The sequence below is a fragment of the Mytilus trossulus genome, chromosome 10, assembly GCF_036588685.1.
Source record: "Mytilus trossulus isolate FHL-02 chromosome 10, PNRI_Mtr1.1.1.hap1, whole genome shotgun sequence".
NCBI classification, from domain to species: Eukaryota; Metazoa; Mollusca; class Bivalvia; order Mytilida; family Mytilidae; genus Mytilus; species Mytilus trossulus.
In genome coordinates this window covers 74052970-74076481 of record NC_086382.1, presented here as the reverse complement: position 1 = coordinate 74076481, position 23512 = coordinate 74052970, and the positions used below count along the sequence as shown (strand labels likewise).

Here is a 23512-nt window from a genome sequence, read left to right as displayed (position 1 = left end):
AGTACCACGAAATAAGATAATTTAATCTAACCTTAAAATAGTCTATAATACATGTGTTGATATTTTATAATATGGACTCAAACTTACTCACCGTAATGGTGGTGGGTGCATCTCCGACAGTTACGAACATATGATAAATACTTTTAAATTCCAAATAAAGCATGAGCCGACCGAGGTATCAAGCAAAAATTAAATGTTCGGCTTTAGCTTATCTAGTGTGGCATGTTCCACTGATAACATACCTGATCTTGGCTAGTTCGTTCTATTGTTTATATCCTTATCATGTTATCTTACAAAGAGACATGTGTTATCAAAGATCACTACCTTTGTCGACAATACACGAACTAAACTAAGAACAAATAAAGTGTTTATCAATTAGATTATATTTTCGACTATCATGCACATATTGTTTTATCCTGTAAATATACCTGTTACGTTTAGTTATCAATATCTCAAACACTTGCCTCTGATTTTTCAATGAAATCGACTTAGTTTGAATACCGACTGCGAAAATCACACCAAAATGAACAGTCACACACAAACAAAGGTACTTGTGGATTGGCAGGAGAGGCTTTAATTGTATTAGAACAGTCAAGGATTATTAATTGGTATTTTTAGTGACCGTATACTGAAAAATCCTTGTACAAATAAAGCAAAAAACATATCTTAAACCTAACTGTTTACGATGATATTCTATAATTATATAAGTAAAATAAAATATACTTATACAAAAAAGCAAGAACATATCTGAAACCTGTTGTTATTAAGATGAAGTATATACTAAATTATACCTGAGACTACTATAATAAATCGGTATTGACCAATCTCTGTGTTGCAGTAGTCTCAGATTATACATGTAATATGGAACTCAGTGAACTATTTGATTTGATATTTTAAAACAAATAAAAGCGTTTGGTTTAGTGTTTATTATTGTTTTTTCTTATCATGCTTCACTGTTTTATTGAGTTTTATTGACCAAGCCTTGGTAAAAAAAAGGCAGTTTAGATTAAATAATAACTTAAAAGCTTAAACGAAATCTTAAATATTTTTTTTTAATAAAACCTGTCGGAAAATATGCATATCCAGACCGGATATATTCTACTTTTTAAATACTATTAATCAACTTCCGGTTAAATTTGTACTGGGTTGGATTTTGACAGTTTAGATATAGATTTAGATCATCATTAATACTACATATTTAATGGAAGCAAAGCCAATCGTAACATGTCAGTTTTAATATGCAAATCTTAGAAAAATAACAAATGCATGGCATCTAATCAGATAATCGTTTAGATAAAACTAAGATTTTATGTTGTCAGCTTTGCCTTTAATTGACAACTAATAGTGTTTGGCGAAAGGTGCTTTATTATAGTAATGCATATATAGTTATACCAAGCATGGTATCAATAAGCTACAATGAACAAAATGTCAATATGAAGCACCTGAACCCCAATGTGGGTAATAATAAAAGTAATTAGAAAAAATTAACAATAAAAAGAAAAAGAAAAAAAAAAATGTTTTATATCAATTACATAATAAAGTGGCCTGGAACATGCTCTTTCGCTTAAACCCACATGGTTATATAAACCCGGATGAAGTATCAAAGGGAAGCAATCTCTTACAAGGTGTTATCAATTAGGTACAATGAGAGTTGCCTCCCATTGTACGCACTTATAATATAAAGAATAAAGGGAGATGAAATATAGATGCTAGTCAGTTAGACAGCAACCAAACATCTTGAATGTTGCCTTTAAACTCTTATAGATAGTGTGGTTGGTATTGATACAAGAGGGGCGAAAGATTCCAGAGGGACAGTCAAACTCATACATGTAGATTGAAAATTAAATAAACTGACAACACCATGGGCATGGCTAAAAAATCACAGGTGCTTGAGGACAGGATCCTGTATGAGCCCCATATAGTCCCTCCCCCCTTTTTTTTTTTTTTTTTTTTATCATTATCTCAGACTTTTCGATATATATCACTTATTTGTACCATATATATATACTAATGTACCATATTTATACTCTAAATATGCATGTTTACTATCAACGTGAATCTCGACTATAGAGCGAAGCGAAAGGTTGCCAACTTCGTTTCAAAAAATTGGGGCAATGGTCAGGAAAAATTGTTTTAAAATCTAATAAAATGTCTCTTACCGGTCTAGTCAACGAGTACTTGCTGTTCCCATATAATTATCCTTATTGAATATCAATATCCAGACATAATATATTACTGTTTAAACACTTTTAATTAGTTTTTTCGCTGGCGGTGTTGCATTTTTTTTGTCCATTCAACTTCGATCAACGGAAGTTACAAAACAACGACATCTGTGTGGTCTTCAGCTCAAGAAGGATAACTCCACCTGAAAACGCGGGAAATTAGATGAGTTCGGGGTAAATGCAGGAAAAGAAAACATACGAGAATTTCGAATGTGTACATTTCGAAAATCTCTGACTTTTTCTACCCCGGAACTCATCTAATTTCCTGCGTTTTCAGGTGGAGTTATCCTTCTTGAGCTGAAGACCACACAGATGTTGTTGTTTTGTAACTTCCGTTGATCGAAGTTGAATGGACAAAAAAACTGCAACACCGCCAGCGAAAAAACTATTTAAAAGTGTTTAAACAGTAATATATTATGTCTGGATATTGATATTCAATAAGGATAATTATATGGGAACAGCAAGTACTCGTTGACTAGACCGGTAAGAGATATTTTATTAGATTTTAAAACAATTTTTCCTGACCATTGCCCCAATTTTTTTAAACGAAGTTGGCAACCTTTCGCTTCGCTCTATAGTCGAGATTCACGTTGATATTAAACATGCATATTTAGAGTATAAATATGGTATATTAGTATATATATGGTACAAATAAGTGATATATATCGAAAAATCTGAGATAAATGATTAAAAAAAAAAAAAAAAAAAGTGGGAGGGACTATATGGGGCTCATACAGGATCCTGTCCTCAAGCACCTGTGTAAAAAATTAGGAAAAAAAACCGAACAAATGATAGTACACAAGACACAAAATAGAAAACTAAAAACTTAGCAACACAAACCTCACCAAAACCTGTGGTTGATCTCAGGTGCTCCAGAAGGGTATGCAGATCCTGCTCTACATGCGGCATCCGTCATGGTACATTTGTACTTATATTATTACAAATTCATTGAATAGTCTTATTTTCGGTAGGTCAAATTTGTGAAATATCTCCTATAATTTTTACATGTATTGGGATGTGAAGCTTAATTTCTTTTAGGATTCTGCTGTCAGCCAAATCAGAAACTTGCTCAAAACAAAAAAAACAAAAAAATGAATAAAGTAGACAAAGATGTAAACACCTTTATCAATGTATATCATGTGTAAAAGATATTTCATCATGGGACCTTTATCAAGGAAGAAAACTCAATCCTATTATGGCTATATAAAGTATAGCATTTCAGGATGTTGGCATTTTAAACATTTTTCCTACATGAACAATGCAATACTAACATTTATGATCAAAAGAATTTTTTTTCAGGTCATGGTGATCAGACAATATTCTCATCATTACATCCAACTCTAGTACAAACATTGCCAAAGGAGACTACAGAATGGAGAAGGTAATATATTACATACATTAAAGTTAGTGAATTTAATTAGAAATTAGAAGTTATAATGTTCAAGTACAAATGTATCATTTAAATCATATCAGTGACCAGACACAGCCTACATGTATAGACAGATGATACAGGTCTCCTCCATGATACTTATGTATACCAGCAGGCAGCAGTACTAAATGTGTTAGCTAAGACACTTAATCTGAAATACATAAATTTATAATAAAAAGATGCCAGCATTTTTATTTATTTAAAAAATTGTTAACCTAACAGTGGTCTCCATATAAATTTCATATAGTATTCTGATGAACAGAAAATTATGAAGTACCATCCTGTTTGTAGAACTTAAAGCATCACTATCTATAAGGACATCATTTCAGGATCACATTAGAGCAATATAAATGTAGCATTATATTTCCATGAGAAAACTCTGAAACACTTGACATGTTTAAATATGAACCAGCTATTCACTTTGATATATATATTATAATAACCTTGTTGAGATAGTGTTGATAATAAAATATGTTTTTTAAAACATTTGAATTTTTATAGGTCATACGGTAGACCACCAAAGACAGTACACATTGAAGCCAGTTTTGTACCTTATGATGAAGATATACTACCAAAAGAAACAGACAAAACATTAGTCAGCAGACCTTATTTCCATGTCTTCTGGGTAGATTCTGTATGTTGTAATATTTGCCACAATTTCTTTAAAAAAAACTTTACTGTTGATTTGATATTATCTGTTTCAGCATAACTCTGTCATTGTCTGTACAATTTAATAGCATTTATAAAAATGAAGAAGTGGTATGATTACCAATGAGACAACTGTCCACAAGAGACCAAAATGACAGATTAACAACTATAGGTCACTGTACGGCTTTTGTTTATTAAACAAAAATGCATAGAATGTAACTATTCTTTCTCTGCTAATAATATCAGCAAAATACAGCAGCTTTTCCCTAAAAATTTCTTTCAACTGGAATTGATAATGATGAATTTTCTATGACTTCAATACTTGTATAGATAATTGAAAATGATTTTTTGCTCCTGCTTTCTTAATAAGTTGAAATGAACAGTTAAAGTGCCATTGTCAATTGGAAATAATTGTTGACAATCTTTTACAGATATCGTTACAATGTTGATTAGTTCTTTAAGATATTTTTTATATTTTGTTAGGATTTAGAAACCTACAAACAGACAGCCAAAGAAGAACTAACAGAATGGCATACTGCACTGAAAAACAATAACATTCCTGATTGGCTGATTGTAGTTGTCAGTAACGATGATTCTAAAGCTAAAACTAAACTACTTCCAAGGTCATCTGTCATAGACAAGGTCAAAAATGATTTCTGTGGCAAACAACCAGATAGGTACATGTAGTGTGTAACTGATTTTAACTTTATGATAACAATTAGCACTTTGTTCCTTTATGCTGTGTCCATGCTTGAAGATGAAAATCATTATTTAAAGTCCAGTTCCTCTGTGCTGTGTTCTAGCTTTAAGATGAAGAGCAGCATTTAAGTTCCTTTGTTTTTATACGACCGCAAAATTTGAAAAAAATTTCGTCGTATATTGCTATCACGTTGGCGTCGTCGTCGTCGTCCGAATACTTTTAGTTATTGCACTCTAACTTTAGTAAAAGTGAATAGAAATCTATGAAATTTTAACACAAGGTTTATGACCACAAAAGGAAGGCTTGGATTGATTTTGGGAGTTTTGATCCCTACATTTTAGGAATTAGGGGCCAAAAAGGTCCCAAATAAGCATTTTCTTGTTTTTTCGCACTGTAACTTAAGTTTAAGTAAATAGAAATCTATGAAATTTTGACACAAGGTTAATGACCTCAAAAGGAAGGTTGGGATTGATTTTGGGAGTTTTGGTCCTAACAGTTTAGGAATTAGGGGCCAAAAAGGGGTTCAAATAAGCATTTTTCTTGGTTTTCGCACCATAACTTTAGTAAAAGTAAATAGAAATCTATGAAATTTAAACAAAAGGTTTATGACCTCAAAAGGAAGGTTGGTATTGATTCTGGGAGGTTTGGTCCCAACAACAGTTTTGGAATAAGGGGCCCAAAGGGTCCAAAATTAAACTTTGTTTGATTTCATCAAAAATTGAATTATTGGGGTTCTTTGATATGCCGAGTCTAACTGTGTACTTAGATTCTTTATTTTTGGTCCCTTTTTCAAATTGGTCTACATTAAGGTCCAAAGGGTCCAAAATTAAACTTAGGTTGATTTTGACAAAAATTAAAACTTTAGTGTTCTTTGATATGCTGAATCTAAAAATGTACTTAGATTTTTTATTATTGGCCCAGTTTTCAAGTTGGTCCAAATCGGGGTCCAAAATTAAACTTTGTTTGATTTCATCAAAAATTGAATAAAAGGGGTTCTTTGATATGCCAAATCTAACTGTATGTAGATTCTTAATTTTTGGTCCTGTTTTCAAATTGGTCTACATTAAGGTCCAAAGGGTCCAAAATTAAACTTTGTTTGATTTTAACAAAAATTGAATTCTTGGGGCTCTTTGATATGTTGAATCCAAACATGTACTTAGATTTTTGATTATTGGCCCAGTCTTCAAGTTGGTCCAAATCAGGATCTAAAATTATTATATTAAGTATTGTGCAATAGCAAGAAATTTTCAATTGCACAGTACTCAGCAATAACAAGAAATCTTCAATTGCACAGTATTGTGCAATAGCAAGAGATTTTCAATTGCATAGTATCTTTCTTTGTCCAGAATAGGTAGTTGAATAAACTTAAATCATTGTTTTATTCAATATACAATGTATATTCACTTTTACTACCAACTGATAAATTAAAACAATCTTTACCATTCAGTGATAACAAGCACTTTTTAACATTTTAATATTTTATGATGTATTTAAATGAGTAATTATTGTTGCAAACTCAATTAGAAATTTGAATTGAGATTAGTTTTGGAATAAAGGATAGGGGGTGTGAAAAAAAAAATTGGGGGGGGGGGGTTAAATTTTTCTCATTTGAAATTTAATAAATAAAAATAAAATTTCTTCAAACATTTTTTTGAGAGGATTAATATTCAACAGCATAGTGAATTGCTCAAAGGCAAAACAAAAATTTTAAGTTCATTAGACCACATTCATTCTGTGTCAGAAACGTATGCTGTGTCAACTATTTAATCACAATCCAAATTTAGAGCTGAATCCAGCTTGAATGTTGTGTCCATACTTGCCCCAACCGTTCAGGGTTCAACCTCTGCGGTCGTATAAAGCTGCGCCCTGCGGAGCATCTGGTTGGACTTGTCATGGGATTATACATCATGAATAAATGCACCACCTCTGTTTTAACTTTTCTGAAATAGCAATCAAAGGTGTTCCAAAAAGTTTTGAAAACATGCTACAAATAAGTGCATGGCAACATCAACTAAATATTGTATATCTATTTAGTATTTTTAAAGTACAAATCAGTACAAGAAATAAACACTGTGTAGTTATTAGGACCCAGTTTCTTAGTTTGAATATCATTGAAACTGATTAGTTTATATTTTGAATGTTATGTACAATATATCAGCTTAAAGGAGTAGGTCCGGTAAGGGCTGATTTCGGCCTCAATTTTCAAGTTCATCTAACGAAAGATTTAAGACACTTTTTAAACAGTTAAGTGTCTATTTCAAATGATTCAATTATTTTGTGTGAAAGATTTTAACTGATTAAATCATTAAAAACGCTCCGATTCAAGCTTAAATATGAAAAATCTATCAAATATGCAAAAAAAAGTCACTTTTCAGATGGTTTTTGTCAAAAATGAAAGTGGCCGCATCTGTGTTCATCCTAAACCTTTATATATATTATGTATCATCATCAAATACAACTTGCATTTCAATATTATGAATGAACATGAATGCGGCCACTTTCATTTAAGACGGAAACCGTCTAAAATTTAGCTAAAATGATCAAATTGAGAAGATTTCAATAATTTAGCATGACTTAATGATGCTAGTACCCGATATATGTGCATTGTATTGTCAAAAACAGCCCATATTTATGTAGTGGATGCATTTTACTTTCCAATAAATATCGTAACGATTACATTTTCACAATTTTCTAAAACTGCTATATTTTGGGGCCAAAAAACCTACTCCTTTGGTATTCATACTATAAGATTTAAGGTTTTATTATGAAATCTAAGATAGGTCTTAAAGTTTGAGACCTAATTTATCAATTATTTCACAAGTGCAGAGTTGCAAGCAAATGTTGCTTCAAAACTGTTAGATATATATAACTCCATACCTACCAACTGTCACTATTTGTAGGGATCAACCCGTGTTTCCTCTATGGAGGCTCCCTAATGGAAATTTTGAAAGAGCAATTTAATGTTCTGATTTGACAATATTTACAGATGTATTGCTATCACAGATCCATTGAAACAGGAACAAAAAGGCCAGGAGAGCTGGACAGCCTTGTTACAGAGGCTGAGAAACCTATTATTACAAGCTTATAATCGACATCTATCTAAATATGAGGAGAACATGAGACTGATGAGGGAGAGGAGGAATGAACCTGGATGGGGATTTATACAGTTCTTTCTAATACAGGTGTTGTGCACGCTAAATATTGTGCTTACATATTTGTGATAACATCACATTGTTCCCAGAAAATTTGACAGTTGCCAATCTAGTGTTATGAAATAAAGTCAACATTTTGTTTTTTCTCATACATTTGATTAGTTCATTAGTAGTTACTGCTATTTAACCGGTTTTATATTGCTAAAATAGTGGCAAAACGTATTAAGTAATGCTTACTTTCTATATAATACAAGATTTATGAAAATAGTTGTACTTGACACAATATTTGTATGCCAAATGAAATCCTCCTTCAAGCTTGACTGCAAAACCATTTTACTATATTCTGTATCATGTTCTCTTTTCGCAGATGGTTATTTTACTTTTGGAGGAGCACTTTATGTTTCTGTGGTTAATTAGATCTAAGAATTAATTAAGCTAATTCCAAGGTCTATCATATTTCTATCTAAGTTCTGATTTTTGGGGAAGCTATTTTTGTAAATATTTTACATTCCTTCTTTATGTTTATAAATATTAAAAATAAATTATAATGTATTTTCAGGAGGAGCTTGCCTTCATGTTTGAGATGTTAGGTCTGTATGATGATGCTATGATACAGTATGATGAGTTAGATGCTTTGTTTAGTCAGTTTGTTATTACTAAAGTATCAGGCAGTAAGTTTACATTCAAATTGTAATATACTATAAAACTGTCTTTTTTTCTGTATGCACACTATGATGGAATAATTTCTATCCATTTCAACAGACACCCTACAAAAAAGATAAACATAAGATCCAATTTGTCAGTTATTGAAACTACCGATAGGAACAAAAGTGTGTCTTGGGTAAAATCATGAATACCAATGACTGGAATTCAATTTTGTTTATTTTCTTTGGTTAAATCTTCTGACATCAGACTCAGACTTCTCTTGAACTGAATTTTAATGTGCATATTGTTATGCGTTTACTTTTCTGCATTGGCTAGAGGTATAGGGGGAGGTTTGAGATCTCATAAACATGTTTAACCCCACCGCATTTTTGCGCCTGTCCCAGGTCAGGAGTCTCTGGCCTTTGCTAGCCTTGTATTATTTTTAATTTTAGTTTCTTGTGGACAATTTTGAGTTTAGTATGGCGTTCATTATCACTGAACTAGTATATATATTTGTTTAGGGGACAGCTGAAGGATGTCTCCAGGTGAGGGAATTTCTCGCTACATTGAACACCTGTTGAAGACCTTCTGCTGTTGTCTGCTTTATATTGGGTTGTTGTCTCTTTGACACATTCCCCATTTCCATTCTCAATTTTATTGATTGTTTTTAGATTTTAGGACTACCTTGCCTTGAACAAAAGTATTAAATTCAAATCAACTAATATAGATCACCCATGATATAATGAATTGATTGCATAAACATATTATTATTGTAGACTGTTTTATAATTTTCACAGCTGCTGTACCCTGGCTGACAAATAACTTCTTAGAGTGTAAATCGTGGGCTGGTATCTCTCTACAGAAAGCTATCAACCGTGACAGGCGAGACCAAATAAAAGACAATAAGGCTAGTCTGATAGAGTTTAGGAATTATTTATTCTCTAGACAATGTGCATTGTTGTTCTTATTAGGGAAGCCATCAGAGGTGTCCAGAAGAGCCATGGAGTTCCTGTATAACACTGTTCTGGAAGTCATGAAACTTAAGGTATGAAATGTTAACCTTTTGTCTTTGTCTGTTTCTTAGATTTTATGGTTTTCATTCCCCGCTTGTATAAAAATACATACATATCTTTTTTTGTGAATTTAGATAGATTCTGTGAAATCCTGCTTGAATTGTTCAATTGTTTTTTTTTTATAATGATAGGAACACTTAATGAATGGCTGTTATTTATTTTGAATTTATTGAACCATAAATTAATTTTTGACTCTTCACATTGAATAATGCGAAGCGGATTATGTTAAATGTGAAGAGTAAAAAATTAATTTTATGGTTCAATAAATTCAAAATAAATTATTGCCATTCATTTTAAATAAATTTCTATAAAAAATGAGGCTCAAAGATATATATTAATTTGAATAACAACGTACACAGATGTTTGCATATGAATACACAACGTTAGAGTGGGTGTGTCGCCATAAAAATTGATAACATTGTGAAAATAAAGCTAATTCTTTTAACCAATCAGAAGACAGTAAAAACACCAAATTTATTTATATACTTTTATTACTAAAAATATGTAATATGTAAAATGTAGATAAATGATGCACAATTTTTTTCATATTTAGATAAACCATTCCTTAATCATTTTAATTTTCTTTAATTTTTTAGATAAGTGTCATTCCTGGAGCCTTAGATTGTTGGTCATTTGTAAGTGCTTTAGAAGTTCTACAGACCTGTGAGAAATACGAGGACTTGTACAATCCAGAACTGTTCTATTTGTACAGAGCTACACTTTGGGATCATGCTAGGAAAAAGGTAAGGGTTCTATTTATACAGAGCTCAACGGTGGTTCAATGCTAGAGAAAATTCAGGATTTAATTTAAACATAGGAGTGTTAAGAAGGGGTGTTAATCAAAAACAAAAACTAAATCTAGAATTCCTAAAAAAAAGGATAGCTTTCTTTCTAGGATTCCCGAAAAAGTAATCATCATTTACTGTGGATTTATTTATTTTTGTGGCGAAACATTTTCATGGATAGGTTCACCTGTACCTACGAAACCAACAAAAATTGGTATCTAAAGAATAATAACGAATCCACAGTTATTGAATTGATTTAAAGTCCGATTTGAATATAAATCCTGTTCTCATACAGCTTTCATAGACTTCAGATTCAGATAAGACAGAAAGCATGGAAAGAAAAGAAAACCATATTAGATCACCAAACCATACTTTTATTATTTTATTTGATAGCTGTACAGTTTGGGAGAACTATGTGGTTTGATGCCCGAGGATGATGTACAGCCTAGGTCAGAACAGTTGACAATGGTGTTAGACTTAACCTCCGGAATGGGAATAGCGGAAGAAAATGATGCAGGTATATTTTTTTAAGATTTATTTAGATGTTAATTTGAATGCAAGAAAAATAATATGGAAAGATACTGAAAAAAAAAGAATCGTAATATTAAATGCATTCTATAATTTGTTGAAATAATTGCTCCATCTATATTAACAAGGTGTACTGACATCCATTTAAAACAACCCATCTGTTATATGACATGAAAATGGCAGTACAGGAGTGAAATGATTTTTTAAATGCTTAAAGTCAGCAATTCATAAACCGTGCATTTTAATTTTATTGCATAAAGAAAAATTATCTTCGCTTAAAAAATTTCATTTTTATGTTATTGAATATCCATTTTGTGTTTTTTATCCAGTTAATGTAAACAACCAGCCAAGACCTAGGGATAAACTGAGGGAGGCTCTTTCATCAAAGGACTCATTCCAGAAAATTTATTTGGTAATATTTGCAATAGCTTTACAACAAGTGTGTAGAAAAAAGTAAAAACACAAAAATACTGAACTCCGAGGAAAGTTCAAAAAGGAAAGTCCAAAATCAAAAGTCCAAACACATCAAATGAATGGATAACAACTGTCATATTCCTTACTTGAACAGGCATTTTCTAATGTAGAAAATGGTGGATTGAACCTGGTTTTTTAGCTAGCTAAACCTCTCACTTGTATGACAGTCACATCAAATTCCATTACATTGTCAACAATTTTCAGAATTTTAAAATTTTAGAACTTAGATTATTTGTCTTAGTGCATAGGAATTATTTAGTATAGACTTGGAGTGATAGTCTGAAATAGCGTTCTCTTTAATGAACATACAGAAAATATAACGATATGTTTCATAATACTTTTCTAAAGAAAATTCTACAGTGTTTATATTATACATTGTCTGTCTAGTGAAAAAAAATGACCTTAAAAGAAAATTATGTATTTCTTTTTCTGATTTTCAAAATAGTCTTTTTCATATTGTGTCTAATCTGCTAAAAGTTAGAAAATGGTTGAAAGTTTTCATTCAAGTAATTTCGCCTTTTATTGCAAAGAAAATGTAGCAGAATGATAACTTTGAGATAAAAAAGAGCTCTCATCTTATTTACAAACTAGAGGCTCTAAAGAGCCTGTGTCGCTCACCTTGGTATATGTGAATATTAAACAAAGGAAGCAGATGAATTCATGACAAAATTGTGTTTTGTTGATGGTGATGTGTTTTTAAATCTTACTTTACTAAACAGTCTTGCTGCTTACAATTATCTCTATCTATAATGAAATTGGCCCAGTAGTATCAGTGGAAATGTTAATTAAAAATTTACAAATTTTATGAAAATTGTTAAAAATTGACTATAAAGGACAATAACTCCTTAGGGGGTCAATTGACCATTTCGGTCATGTTGACTTATTTATAGATCCTACTTTGCTGAACATTATTGCTGTTTACAGTTTATCTTTATCTATAATAATATTCAAGATAATAACCAAAAACAGCAAAATTTCCTAAAAATTGACTATAAAGGACAATAACTCCTTAGGGGGTCAATTGACCATTTCGGTCATGTTGACTTATTTATAGATCCTACTTTGCTGAACATTATTGCTGTTTACAGTTTATCTTTATCTATAATAATATTCAAGATAATAACCAAAAACAGCAAAATTTCCTAAAAATTGACTATAAAGGACAATAACTCCTTAGGGGGTCAATTGACCATTTCGGTCATGTTGACTTATTTATAGATCCTACTTTGCTGAACATTATTGCTGTTTACAGTTTATCTTTATCTATAATAATATTCAAGATAATAACCAAAAACAGCAAAATTTCCTTAAAATTACCGATTCACGGGCAGCAACCCAACAACAGGTTGTCAGATTCATCTTCCAATTACAGGGCAGATAGATATTGATCTGATAAACAAATTCACCCCAAGTCAGATTGCTCTAAATGCTTTGGTTTTGAGTTATAAGCCAAAAACTGCATTTTACCCCTATGTTCTATTTTTAGCCTTTGTGGCCATCTTGGTTGGTTGACCTGGTCACGCCACACATTTTTAAAACTAGATACCCCAAAGATGATTGTTGCCAAGTTTGGATTAATTTGGCCCTGTAGTTTCAGAGGAGAAGATTTTTGTAAAGATAACTAAGATTTACGAAAAAAATGGTTAAAAATTGACTATAAAGGGCAATAACTCCTAAACGGGTCAAGTGACCATTTCGGTCATGTTGACTTATTTGTAGATAATACTTTGTTGAACATTATTGCTGTTTACAGTTTATCTCTATCTATAATAATATTCAAGATAGAAACCAAAAACAGCAAAATTTCCTTAAAATTACCAATTCAGGAGCAGCAACCCAACAACCAATTGACTGATTCATCTGAAAATTTCAGGGCAGATAGATCTTGACCTGATAAACATTTTTATCTCATGTCAAATTTCCTCAAAAGGTTTTGGTTTTTGAGTTATAAGCCAAAAACTGCATTTTACCCCTATGTTCTATTTTTAGCCTTTGTGGCCATCTTGGTTGGTTGACCGGGTCACGCCACACATTTTTTGAACTAGATACCCCAATGATGATTGTGGCCAAGTTTGGTTTGATTTGGCCCAGTAGTTTCAGAGGAGAAGATTTTTGTAAAAGTTAACAACGACGACGGACGACGGACGCCGGACGCAAAGTGATGGGAAAAGCTCACTTGGCCCTTTGGGCCAGGTGAGCTAATAATGTGGATTTTGGATATTTTGAAAAAGAACATCAAATATTTGTTGTACTTATTACAGGAACTGTTAGAGCAAGCAATGGGAACATTTAAACATATCGGCAGATACAGATGTGCTCGTCTTATAACCAAAGATTTAGCTTTGTTTTATATGTAAGTCCTTACAGACAGATTGTATGCCCTCTGATGAAAGAAATCATTTTTATAAAATTTAATTTTCAGTTTCTGTGAATGCTCTGTAATTTCACACATATATTTGTTGTAAAAAGTTTTCCAGACAATGAATAAACTATTTTTAATACAAAAAAAAATTTATTAGAAAGATTTTATTTTAAGTAAAGAATAAAGAATATAGTGTAACATAATTTTCTTTTAAATAACACAGACAGATTCAAACAAATTTTCCAATTCAAATGAAATGTATTGGCTTGTTAGGTATTGATAATTACTTTTAATGCTTTTTATTTTTTATTGATTTTTTTTTGTGATAATTTTTCATATCCTGCTTCTCACTTGCGATGGAAAATTATCGCCAAAAACTAAGGAAACATGTGGCGTTGCTAATGAAATTGACAACATTGTCATAGGTAAAATAGTGATAAACAGATTATCATTGGTCTTCTCAACTCGATTGCTTATCTTGCTTTTGCAGTCCCCGGTCAAGCGAGAAAATCAATCTCGTTTAAATGATCAATGATAATCTTTAAATATCATGTATATTAGAGTAAATGTAAATGCATCTTTTTTTTAATTCAAAGGAGATATTTTAATATATATATATAAATAAGCATAAATAACATCTTGTTTGAATTCCTAGGAGAATGGGTCATCCAGAGAAAGCTGAAAATTATTTATCAGAGGCTGTGAAGAGCTACCATCAAGAGGGATGGTCACAGTTGAGCGAGGGTACCAGACTTGATCTAGCTAGATGTCAAGAGAAGCTCAAAAACAAACATAAATATCCTTTTGTTCTCAGTTTTTCTCTTGGTGCATTTCAGAGCTGAAATAACTTTTAATGAAATAACTTTTAATGACTGCATCCTTACTCAAATTACTGTGGATTCATTTATTTTTGTGGTCATCAATTTTTGTGGATTGCTGTAAACTTGAATATTGGGGGGATATCTGATTTTGTGGTTTTGCCAATTGCTTTATGCAAAGCCTATTGAAAAATATGATATGCATTGAACATTTGAATTCGTTGTTCACCTTTACCCTAAAAAAACACGATAATGGGTATCCAAAGAATGATAATGAGTCCACAGCATTTGGAAAAATTAATGAAATATATATGTCATTAAACTTGGCAGCAGCTATGGAAATGCAGTTTATTTTGGTTGCCTGATTAAAAAACCCTGCTGTTTTGTTCTGAAATGAGAAAAAACTATTGAAATTGGTGTAGAGATTATTAACCTTGACAAAAAAACATTTTTACAAACAGCAGTATACATAGCAAGTAGTTTAACATTACCAGAGGCAGATAGACGACAGTACTTGGAAAGGTTATATGAAGAAGCCAAAAACAGTACAGGTATAAAATTACAATGCAAATAGGTGTAATTTGATATTGTGCATATAATGTTTGTGTACGGAACAGGAAATATCAGGCATTCAGTATTGAATAAATGCTACTTTGTGAAAATAGAGACTTTCATTATCATCATCTCTGTACATTTTATACTGGTATATTTATTTTGCTGGAGTTATATTTCTACCATTGCCCATTCATGCCTACATTTCTGACATCATTAAAATTGAGCAACTTACATTCAGAATCACAGCAGATTATCTATGAAGTTTAAATTTAGAATAGAATTAAAACTTTCATGTCATTTAGTATGGTAGAGAGTTGTCTCATTGGTATGATTTTATGAAGTGCAAAAATAATATTGTGTTAGTACATGTAGTTCAATCATAAAAGACCAAAAAACTAAGAACAAGCTTATGTGAGCCAAAATTTGTTCCTGTGAAAAAAGTTCCAGGGGAACTAATGTCACAGGAAATATGTTCTGGGAGAACTTTTTTCACAGACAATTTCTATATAATTTGTTCCATCTCTATGCAATAAGTTCCACACTTTACCTGGTGAAATAAGTTCTGGGTTGGTGAAATTTGTTCCTTATCTAGTGAAATAAGTTCCATGTTCGTGAGATTTGTTCCTCACCTGGTGAAATAAGTTCCTTGTCTATGAAATATGTTCCCCTGGTTAAACAAGTTTTCTTTTATACTGAGCACTTGTCATCAGTGAGTTTAAAGTCATTATAAAAAACATGTACTTAATTGATAAGCCATCATAAGGTAATATAGAAAAAGTTTAAACATCCAATTTGGATCATGTACGTGGAGTAAAGCAAAAGTTAATAACATACTCAATTAATAATACTAAAAATGACACTTATGAACCAGGAAAGAGTAGAATAAGAAATAATAATAAAAGTCATTCAGGAAAAAAAATATTATAATAGTTAAAGATGAACATTTGTACGTTTTCAAAAAGGACAAAGTGACTGATCAATTATATTTAAAGACATAGAGAAACAAAAAACACACTCTCTTAAAAATGTGCAATGACCATAGCTAAGTACATGTATGATTAGAACACCCATGACAGATCAACAGGAAACAAGGAGGTGGAATACCACATAAAAGATAACAAAACATATACATTGTCATGGTGCTGTAATTTTTGTTCTGGAACTTATTTCACACTTGGTTAAAAAATTAGTTCTGGAACAAATTTTATAGTGCTGGAACATATTTTCTGTGACATAAGTTCCGGTGGAACATATTTCCTATGAAATTTGTTCCCGTGGAACAAATGTCACGCCGGAACAAATTTTTTGTTACACTTACAGCAAAAGCAATATGCATATTATTTTTTTGAAGTGATAAATTCTGTTTTAATTATATAATGGTAAGACATGTTCGATTTTTTTCTTTTATAGAAACTAGTCCCCTGAAAGCAAGTCCATTGATTACAGTGGAGGAAATGTCATTTACAAAACCTGAAGTTTATATAAACCATGTGGTAGAAGTGGAGTTAAAAATTAAAAACAAAGGACCATGTGATGTATCATGTGATAAAATATGTCTGTCATTCACTCAAGTCAAATCTAGTCAGAATACTAAGCCAGTAGTCAGTCGACAAGCCAGCGACACAAGTCTGACAGAAAATGTAGCAAACTGTAGACCTATATCTAAACCTACTGCTAATATGATACCGTTACAAGAGAACATTGAAGGGAGTCTTAAAAGTCCTGTACTGTGTGGGGTGTCTTGTTTTCAGTCTAAAGATTTACTTAGAAGGGTAGATAGTGCTGGTAGTAAGACAGTTACCAAACAACCAGCTGTAAAGAAGGAGGATTATGCATTGTGTATTTCTGGACAAGATATAATTCTGAAACCTGGAGAGAATGTCATTGTTTTGTCAAAGAAGGTACAATTCTCATTACAAATCTTGCCTTTAAAGTATATGTTCTGCTTTAGATTCAACAAACCTTTTGAAATCAATACTAATTATAAAACTCTTCTAATCCGATGGCACAGGTTTACTACCAAACAATTTTCATAGATCATGATCTATTAACATTTAGAATTATTAAAAAATTCGTCTTAATCATAAAACATTTATATGATCTGATATTGAAAAATGAATTGTTGTTTTATTTTCAGATTGAAAAGGTGGGAGTGTTTAGAACAAATCAGTTTTGGGTGAAGATTGGAAACCTAGATTTGATAAAGACATTGGATGTACAGACCAGTTTTACCTCATCTTACCACCAACCTCTATGTCAGATTAACCCTACTTGTAGAGGTACAGTGAAATATCACAACTTTTAACTTTGGAATAAAAGAAAATAATTGCATATAATACTAAAGGAATCTGCTTAACAAATTATTTTGATGTTTTACAAATATGTATTTGATAACTGGAGAGTTATAATGTTTATAACTATGAATGGGAGAAATGGGGAAGATATGCTTTATCATGTTTATATATTGTTAATGTTACTTGTCATTGGTCTTTTTCAGATAAATTGATAATGGGTATAGAAAATGAGGTGGAACTCAACATAGAAAATAGCAATCTTAATCTAGAAACTGGACAGCAATTAGAAGTTGTGACCTCCTCTGACCTACAAGTTAAAACATCTGATGGTAGCAAATTTCTTACCATTGATGAAAGTACAAAAGACAAATCATTGAAATTTCAGTTCACACTCTATCATGATATTATTGAAAATGAAAGTATTGATTTTATGGTATGTTCTTGTCATCTCCTTTACTTTACATGATAATTATTTCAAAATTTTAAACCATGCTATTTTAAATGTGAAAAATTTAATGAAGAAAAATATGCAAAGTGTGTGGTGTATTTTTTGTTAAATTAATTCATACATGTACTGTACTTCTACATCACTATGAACAGGAACCACATTTTATAATCTAGCATTATTGGTCCTGTGAAGATGAAGTTATAAATGCAAACATTGTATTTTGTATTACTAGTAAGTTTATCTAGGTAATTCAATCAGACAAGTCCCAACGGTTTATGATTGGTGATTATGGAGAGATCATTACTCCTCCTCAGTTATAAAATCAATCTTTTCATACAGTTCAAAATACAACATTCTAGAAAGATATAAATGCTTTTAGTGAATTTTCATGACTTTTATTAATGAAGCTGGTACCCTATGAATGAAAATACTTTCTCATTGCTTTTTCTTTTTTTCTTTTCTTTGTAGATTAAAATAGCCTGTGACAGTTTTCCTCAGCCATTACTTACAGGTGTAACATTTGTTTCACCTCTGCTCGCTTCACACAAAGTGCATACAGCCAACAAAAGGTAATATATCCTGGTTGTTAAAGTGGGTATAAATTAAACATCACATTCAGTGGTTGTTAAAGTGTGTATAAATTAAACATCACATTCGGTGGTTGTATTTTGATGACAAGAGAATATTAAAGCATGAGAAGTTACAATTTGATTTGATGGCTTCGTCATTTCAAAATATTTTTCTTTATTCATGAACTGTGAAAACATGAACTACAACAATTTGAATAACAAGCACACAATACCATTAATCACAAAACAAAGGTTTTGCCAGCTGGCTAACCATAGTACTTATCTTTAGGTGATCCTCAAATAGAAAATAATAACCATAAATTCGAAAACGTTTTTTGGCATGCATATAATTTTTGTTCAACAGGAAATATCTACAGATAGCTCTGGAAGGACATTCTGATAGTAGTTTCACTCTACAGGATCCAACAGCATCTACAACTAACAAAGATGTAGAATTTATATGTCTCAGCAAGCCAGATCAGAAATGGGTGAATATTAATAGAATTTATATGCCTTACCAAGGTTGATCAGAAATTAATGGATGGATATCAAAAAGTTACGGAAGGATTCCTAAATAATCTTCAACAGATTCTAATTTTACAAGACATGATGATTACAGTCAGATTTATTAGATAATAATTAATTTATGACATTGGTGTAATGTTGTTTATTTAATAGCATTTTATAAGACTGATGTTCCCTGGAACATTGCAATTAATTTGTAAACCAATCTACTACTTTCACTTAGAAAGCATTTTAAAGTTGTAATTATAAGAACTATCAAATATACAATATTTATTTTGATGACAATAACCATGATACACCACATCTCATGTTTATTTTATAGAAACTATGAAACAATACGATTATTAGATCTATGTAGTAATTGAAGTGAAAAGTAGAAATTTTAAAAACATTACACACAAAACATTATTATTTATTTTAGAACGTGTATAAAAGTCAACGTGTGTCCTACCTTTGGGAACTGAAGTGTAATACAGAAAGTGTGATGTCACTTCCTGTCTTCTTCCATGTCAACTATATCTGCTCTCTAGAACAGAAACAAAGGACATTCAGCTACACATGCCAAATAGATAACTTTAGGGTAAGATATTAAATTATTTACCTCATATGGTTTATATCAAAAAAATTGTAGTATACATTGAGCATCATACAAATTGAAGTCAAAAATCTAGGATATATATAGTCCTCTGACTTTTGTTTTATTTGATATCTAGAATAGTTCACAGGCAAATATGTTGTCAACTCATAGGCGGTTCCAGCCATTTTAAAAAGGGGGGTTCCCAACCTGGAGTAAAGGAGGGGTTCCAGCTATATGCTCCCATTCAAATGCACTTATCGTCCAAAAAAAGGAGAGTTCCAACCCCCGGAACCCCCCTGGATCCGCCACTGCAACTTATACTTAAGTTGAGATTATATTATGTTTAATATGTGTTCCTTTTTATTTAATAGACTTTTAGTGTTGATTAATTTTGTGGTTAAAATTTTTCATAGCCAACTCATTTCCTCTATGGCATGTGCAAAATGATTGCAGACTTTTTGTGTACTTATCTTACATATTAAATGCATTACTCATATGATTCAGTAGTTTCTATATAAACAGTATATTTCATGATTTCTTTGTATTTAAGACTCAGTATCATGTGAGAGTTACAGTAACACCACAGGGAGACAATAAACACTGTCAAATGAGTGTCCTGTCCTGTATGAAAATAGAAGTAACATCAATGTACTCCAATTATACTGAGGACAGAGTACTATATAGAGTGGATGATGACTCATTCTGGGCAGTGTCTGGTAAAAGTGCAGGTATGCTGAAAAACACTGTATTCTTCATATTCATTGAAAATTATATGTGTAAATAGATGCAAGGTCAAAAGTATAGGGAGGACAATTGCCATTTTATTTGTTCATCCAATCTTGGGTGGGAGTAAAAACAGTTATATCACAAACTTCTAATTTCTACAGGATCCTATATGAAATTTGTGGGAAGAACACTTGACTATAAATTTCAAGCCTGTGTTTCCTGATAAATGTATTAATATAGGTTGATTTAAGTTTATAGATGGACATGTATACTGTGAATGTGTTATAAAAGTTTCTCTAATTCTTCGTCAATTTATCCCTTTCTGCACCCATTGTATAAAAAAAATTTAATCAACGTGTGGTTTGTTTGATCTCAGTACTTCATTGGTTAAAATCGGATTGTGACATCGATTTTTCTTGCTTTCCTCTGAATTTCCTATTGTGATGGCATGAATAAAGGCGACCATGCCTGACGACTTCACATAGAAAGAACACATCTTTTTGCAGATTATTCAAAAAGAAGGAATAAGGTTGCCTGCATAATCTTAGAAATTCATTAGAGAAACAGATTTCACCACCAAATCTAGTGTAATACGATATTTATCCACTCTCGACAGTTAAATTATCAATTTTAAAGTTCTCGCCGAGGTGGCTCGGACTTTTAATTTGAAAATTTTACTGTCTCGAGTGGATAAATATCGTATTACACACGATGCAGTGGTAGAATCTATATATATACATCATGTGGCTGGTTGTTAGCTTTAAGAGCAGGTGGCTTTTAGGAGTAAGAGCAAAGAATGGTCAGCTTTGTCAGAATAATGTGTGAGAGTAGGATAACATGCCTTTCCGAGAACTGGTTTCTTGTTCATTAAACCTTTAAAAGATCTTAAAAATCCTGATCAGCATATGGGGGTTGTTCTAGTACATAGCAGGGTTCATATTCAAAACTTATAAAAATGTGCTTTAATTTTCTGTTTGACATTGAAGAACAGTTTGCCATCAGGATCATTATAAACAGGTGCATGTATATTGTTTTTGTTTTCCTGATTAATTTATTGTTGAGAAGATTTTTTTCTTATCTGATTATGAAGAAATGAAAAAGTTTTTGTTTAAAATTATAAATATAATAAAAAGCTTTCATTTGTTTTGTAGGTTTACTAAATATTGCCAATGGTCACGGCTCTATAGAGATTGATGTGATGGCAATAACTGCAGGTCACCTGCCTTTACCTAAAGTTACTTTATGTCAATATAAAGAGAACACAGGTTGGTGCTTTAAGCCAGTCTAAGGAGGCTCTTTATTTCTACTTTGAGTTACAGATTTGATAAAGATATATGAGTACATCGGAAATTTACTGGTTTTTGTATTGAATTATTCAGGTTTTTTTCATATTTCAAATTATTTCCTTTTTAAGTGTTATTCACCTGGCATCATTATATCTTGTCTTTCAACTTGACCCTACATTGTCAACTCTTCAACTTCTTACTTTATATCTTTTTGGGGTTCAAGAGTCACTGATGAGTCATATATAAACACATTCTGCTTCAAGGAACAAAATTTTAAGCCTGGTATATATGATGAGTTTATTATATATAAATTCACAGATGAAAAAATGTGAAAAACCCTTGAACTTGCTTAAACAAACCAGAACCAAACCATACACTAGGAATATATAGGACTTGTTGTGAATTTAAGAATAAAACTGTCAATGGAAATTGCATATTTATTACTATAGATTAGAAAACAATGACATTGGTGAAGATGAAGATTGTAGCATTATATTATTTTATGATTTACATTTAATTTGTATAAGAAGTATGTAATCGGAGAGCATGATTTTACATACAAAATCATCTTTGTCTCCACTGGGAATTGAATCCAGGACCTCTGTGGTACAAGGCAGCGTGTTAACCGACTGAGCTAAAGAGGTACTTCCTTGGCTCACCGGCTTACGTCATACTAAGTATCTAACACATGTTCTAAGGGAAGCAATCCTGTCACACTTCCCCAAACTCAAGCGTCATCATACAAGTATGACTCTCACACACATTACCCTAGCTAGAATTCCTCTTAAACTACCGTGTGTTTTTCAGTTGGGAGCCAATGTAAAAGGAGAGCATGATTCTACATACAAAATCATTTTTGTCTCCCAGGGAATCCAACCCAGGACCTCTGTGGTACAAAGCAGAGCGTTAACCAACTGAGCTAAAGAAGTGCTTTCTTAGTTCAACTGCTTACCGCTGACTAAGTATCTACCACATGTTCTAAGGGAAGCAATCCTGTTGCAGGTTTAACAGGATAATGATTTTCTATTGTTGTCATTGACTTATTATATTTATTATCCATATGCAGAGGCATACAACATATTGCTTCTAGAGTTATGTTATATTTATGATCAATATTATTTTACAGAAATAGTCAAACAGGAGAGTGTTGAATCTGAACCTCCACCCTCACCATCACCACAGAGGACTTCTCAAGATAATTTACTTCCGTTCCAGCAGGGCCAGGTCTACTATGCCAGTATTGCTAAACAAGTGCATGTGTACCCAAATTCTATAAATAGTCATATGGAAGCTGTAATAGACAATAAGTTAACAGATGTAAAAATATAAAATTTATTATTATAAAACTTTATACTTATTTAATTCTTTCCATTTTATCTGTGATAATATAAAATAAAGATGTTCACATTTGTTGTATTTTATTTCACACATGGCCCTTTAGTATTCGATTAATGTAGATGCAGTATTTTAATAAAATGGATTTTTCTAAAAGCCAGATCACATTTAAAACTAAAATGAGGTGATTCTATATGTGCTGTCCAGTGTCAGTAGCTTATAATTGAAAGTGATTCTGTATGTGCTGTCCAAAGTAAGGAGCTTATAATTGAAAGTGATTCTATATGTGCTGTCCAAAGTAAGGAGCTTATAATTGAAAGTGATTCTATATGTGCTGTCCAAAGTAAGGAGCTTATAATTG

General features: G+C 31.7%; 1 protein-coding gene across 1 annotated transcript; it reads left to right on the top strand.

The window, feature by feature from the left end:
- The first annotated feature begins 1113 nt into the window (after positions 1-1113).
- LOC134688548 (trafficking protein particle complex subunit 10-like) lies at positions 1114-23221 on the top strand. Its single transcript, XM_063549347.1, has 22 exons — positions 1114-1226; positions 3522-3603; positions 4153-4285; positions 4783-4976; positions 7986-8181; positions 8711-8822; positions 9594-9841; positions 10466-10612; positions 11048-11171; positions 11512-11594; positions 13918-14009; positions 14674-14816; positions 15286-15387; positions 16802-17292; positions 17529-17670; positions 17889-18118; positions 18602-18702; positions 19067-19190; positions 19649-19807; positions 20355-20532; positions 21682-21795; positions 22943-23221. Exons 1-22 carry the CDS (start codon positions 1202-1204, stop codon positions 23143-23145), a joined length of 3423 nt encoding a protein of 1140 aa, XP_063405417.1. The 5' UTR covers positions 1114-1201; the 3' UTR covers positions 23146-23221.
- The last annotated feature ends 291 nt before the right edge of the window (positions 23222-23512 follow it).

What these genes read in the sequence shown, in the direction of transcription:
- LOC134688548 (XM_063549347.1), top strand. Translation starts at nt 1,202, where the DNA reads ATGGAAGCAAAGCCAATCGTAACAT. An exon ending in TGTGGCAAACAACCAGATAG is followed by an intron (nt 4,977 to 7,985) that starts GTACATGTAGTG and finishes CAATATTTACAG; the next exon opens with ATGTATTGCTATCACAGATC. An exon ending in GGGATCATGCTAGGAAAAAG is followed by an intron (nt 10,613 to 11,047) that starts GTAAGGGTTCTA and finishes TTTATTTGATAG; the next exon opens with CTGTACAGTTTGGGAGAACT.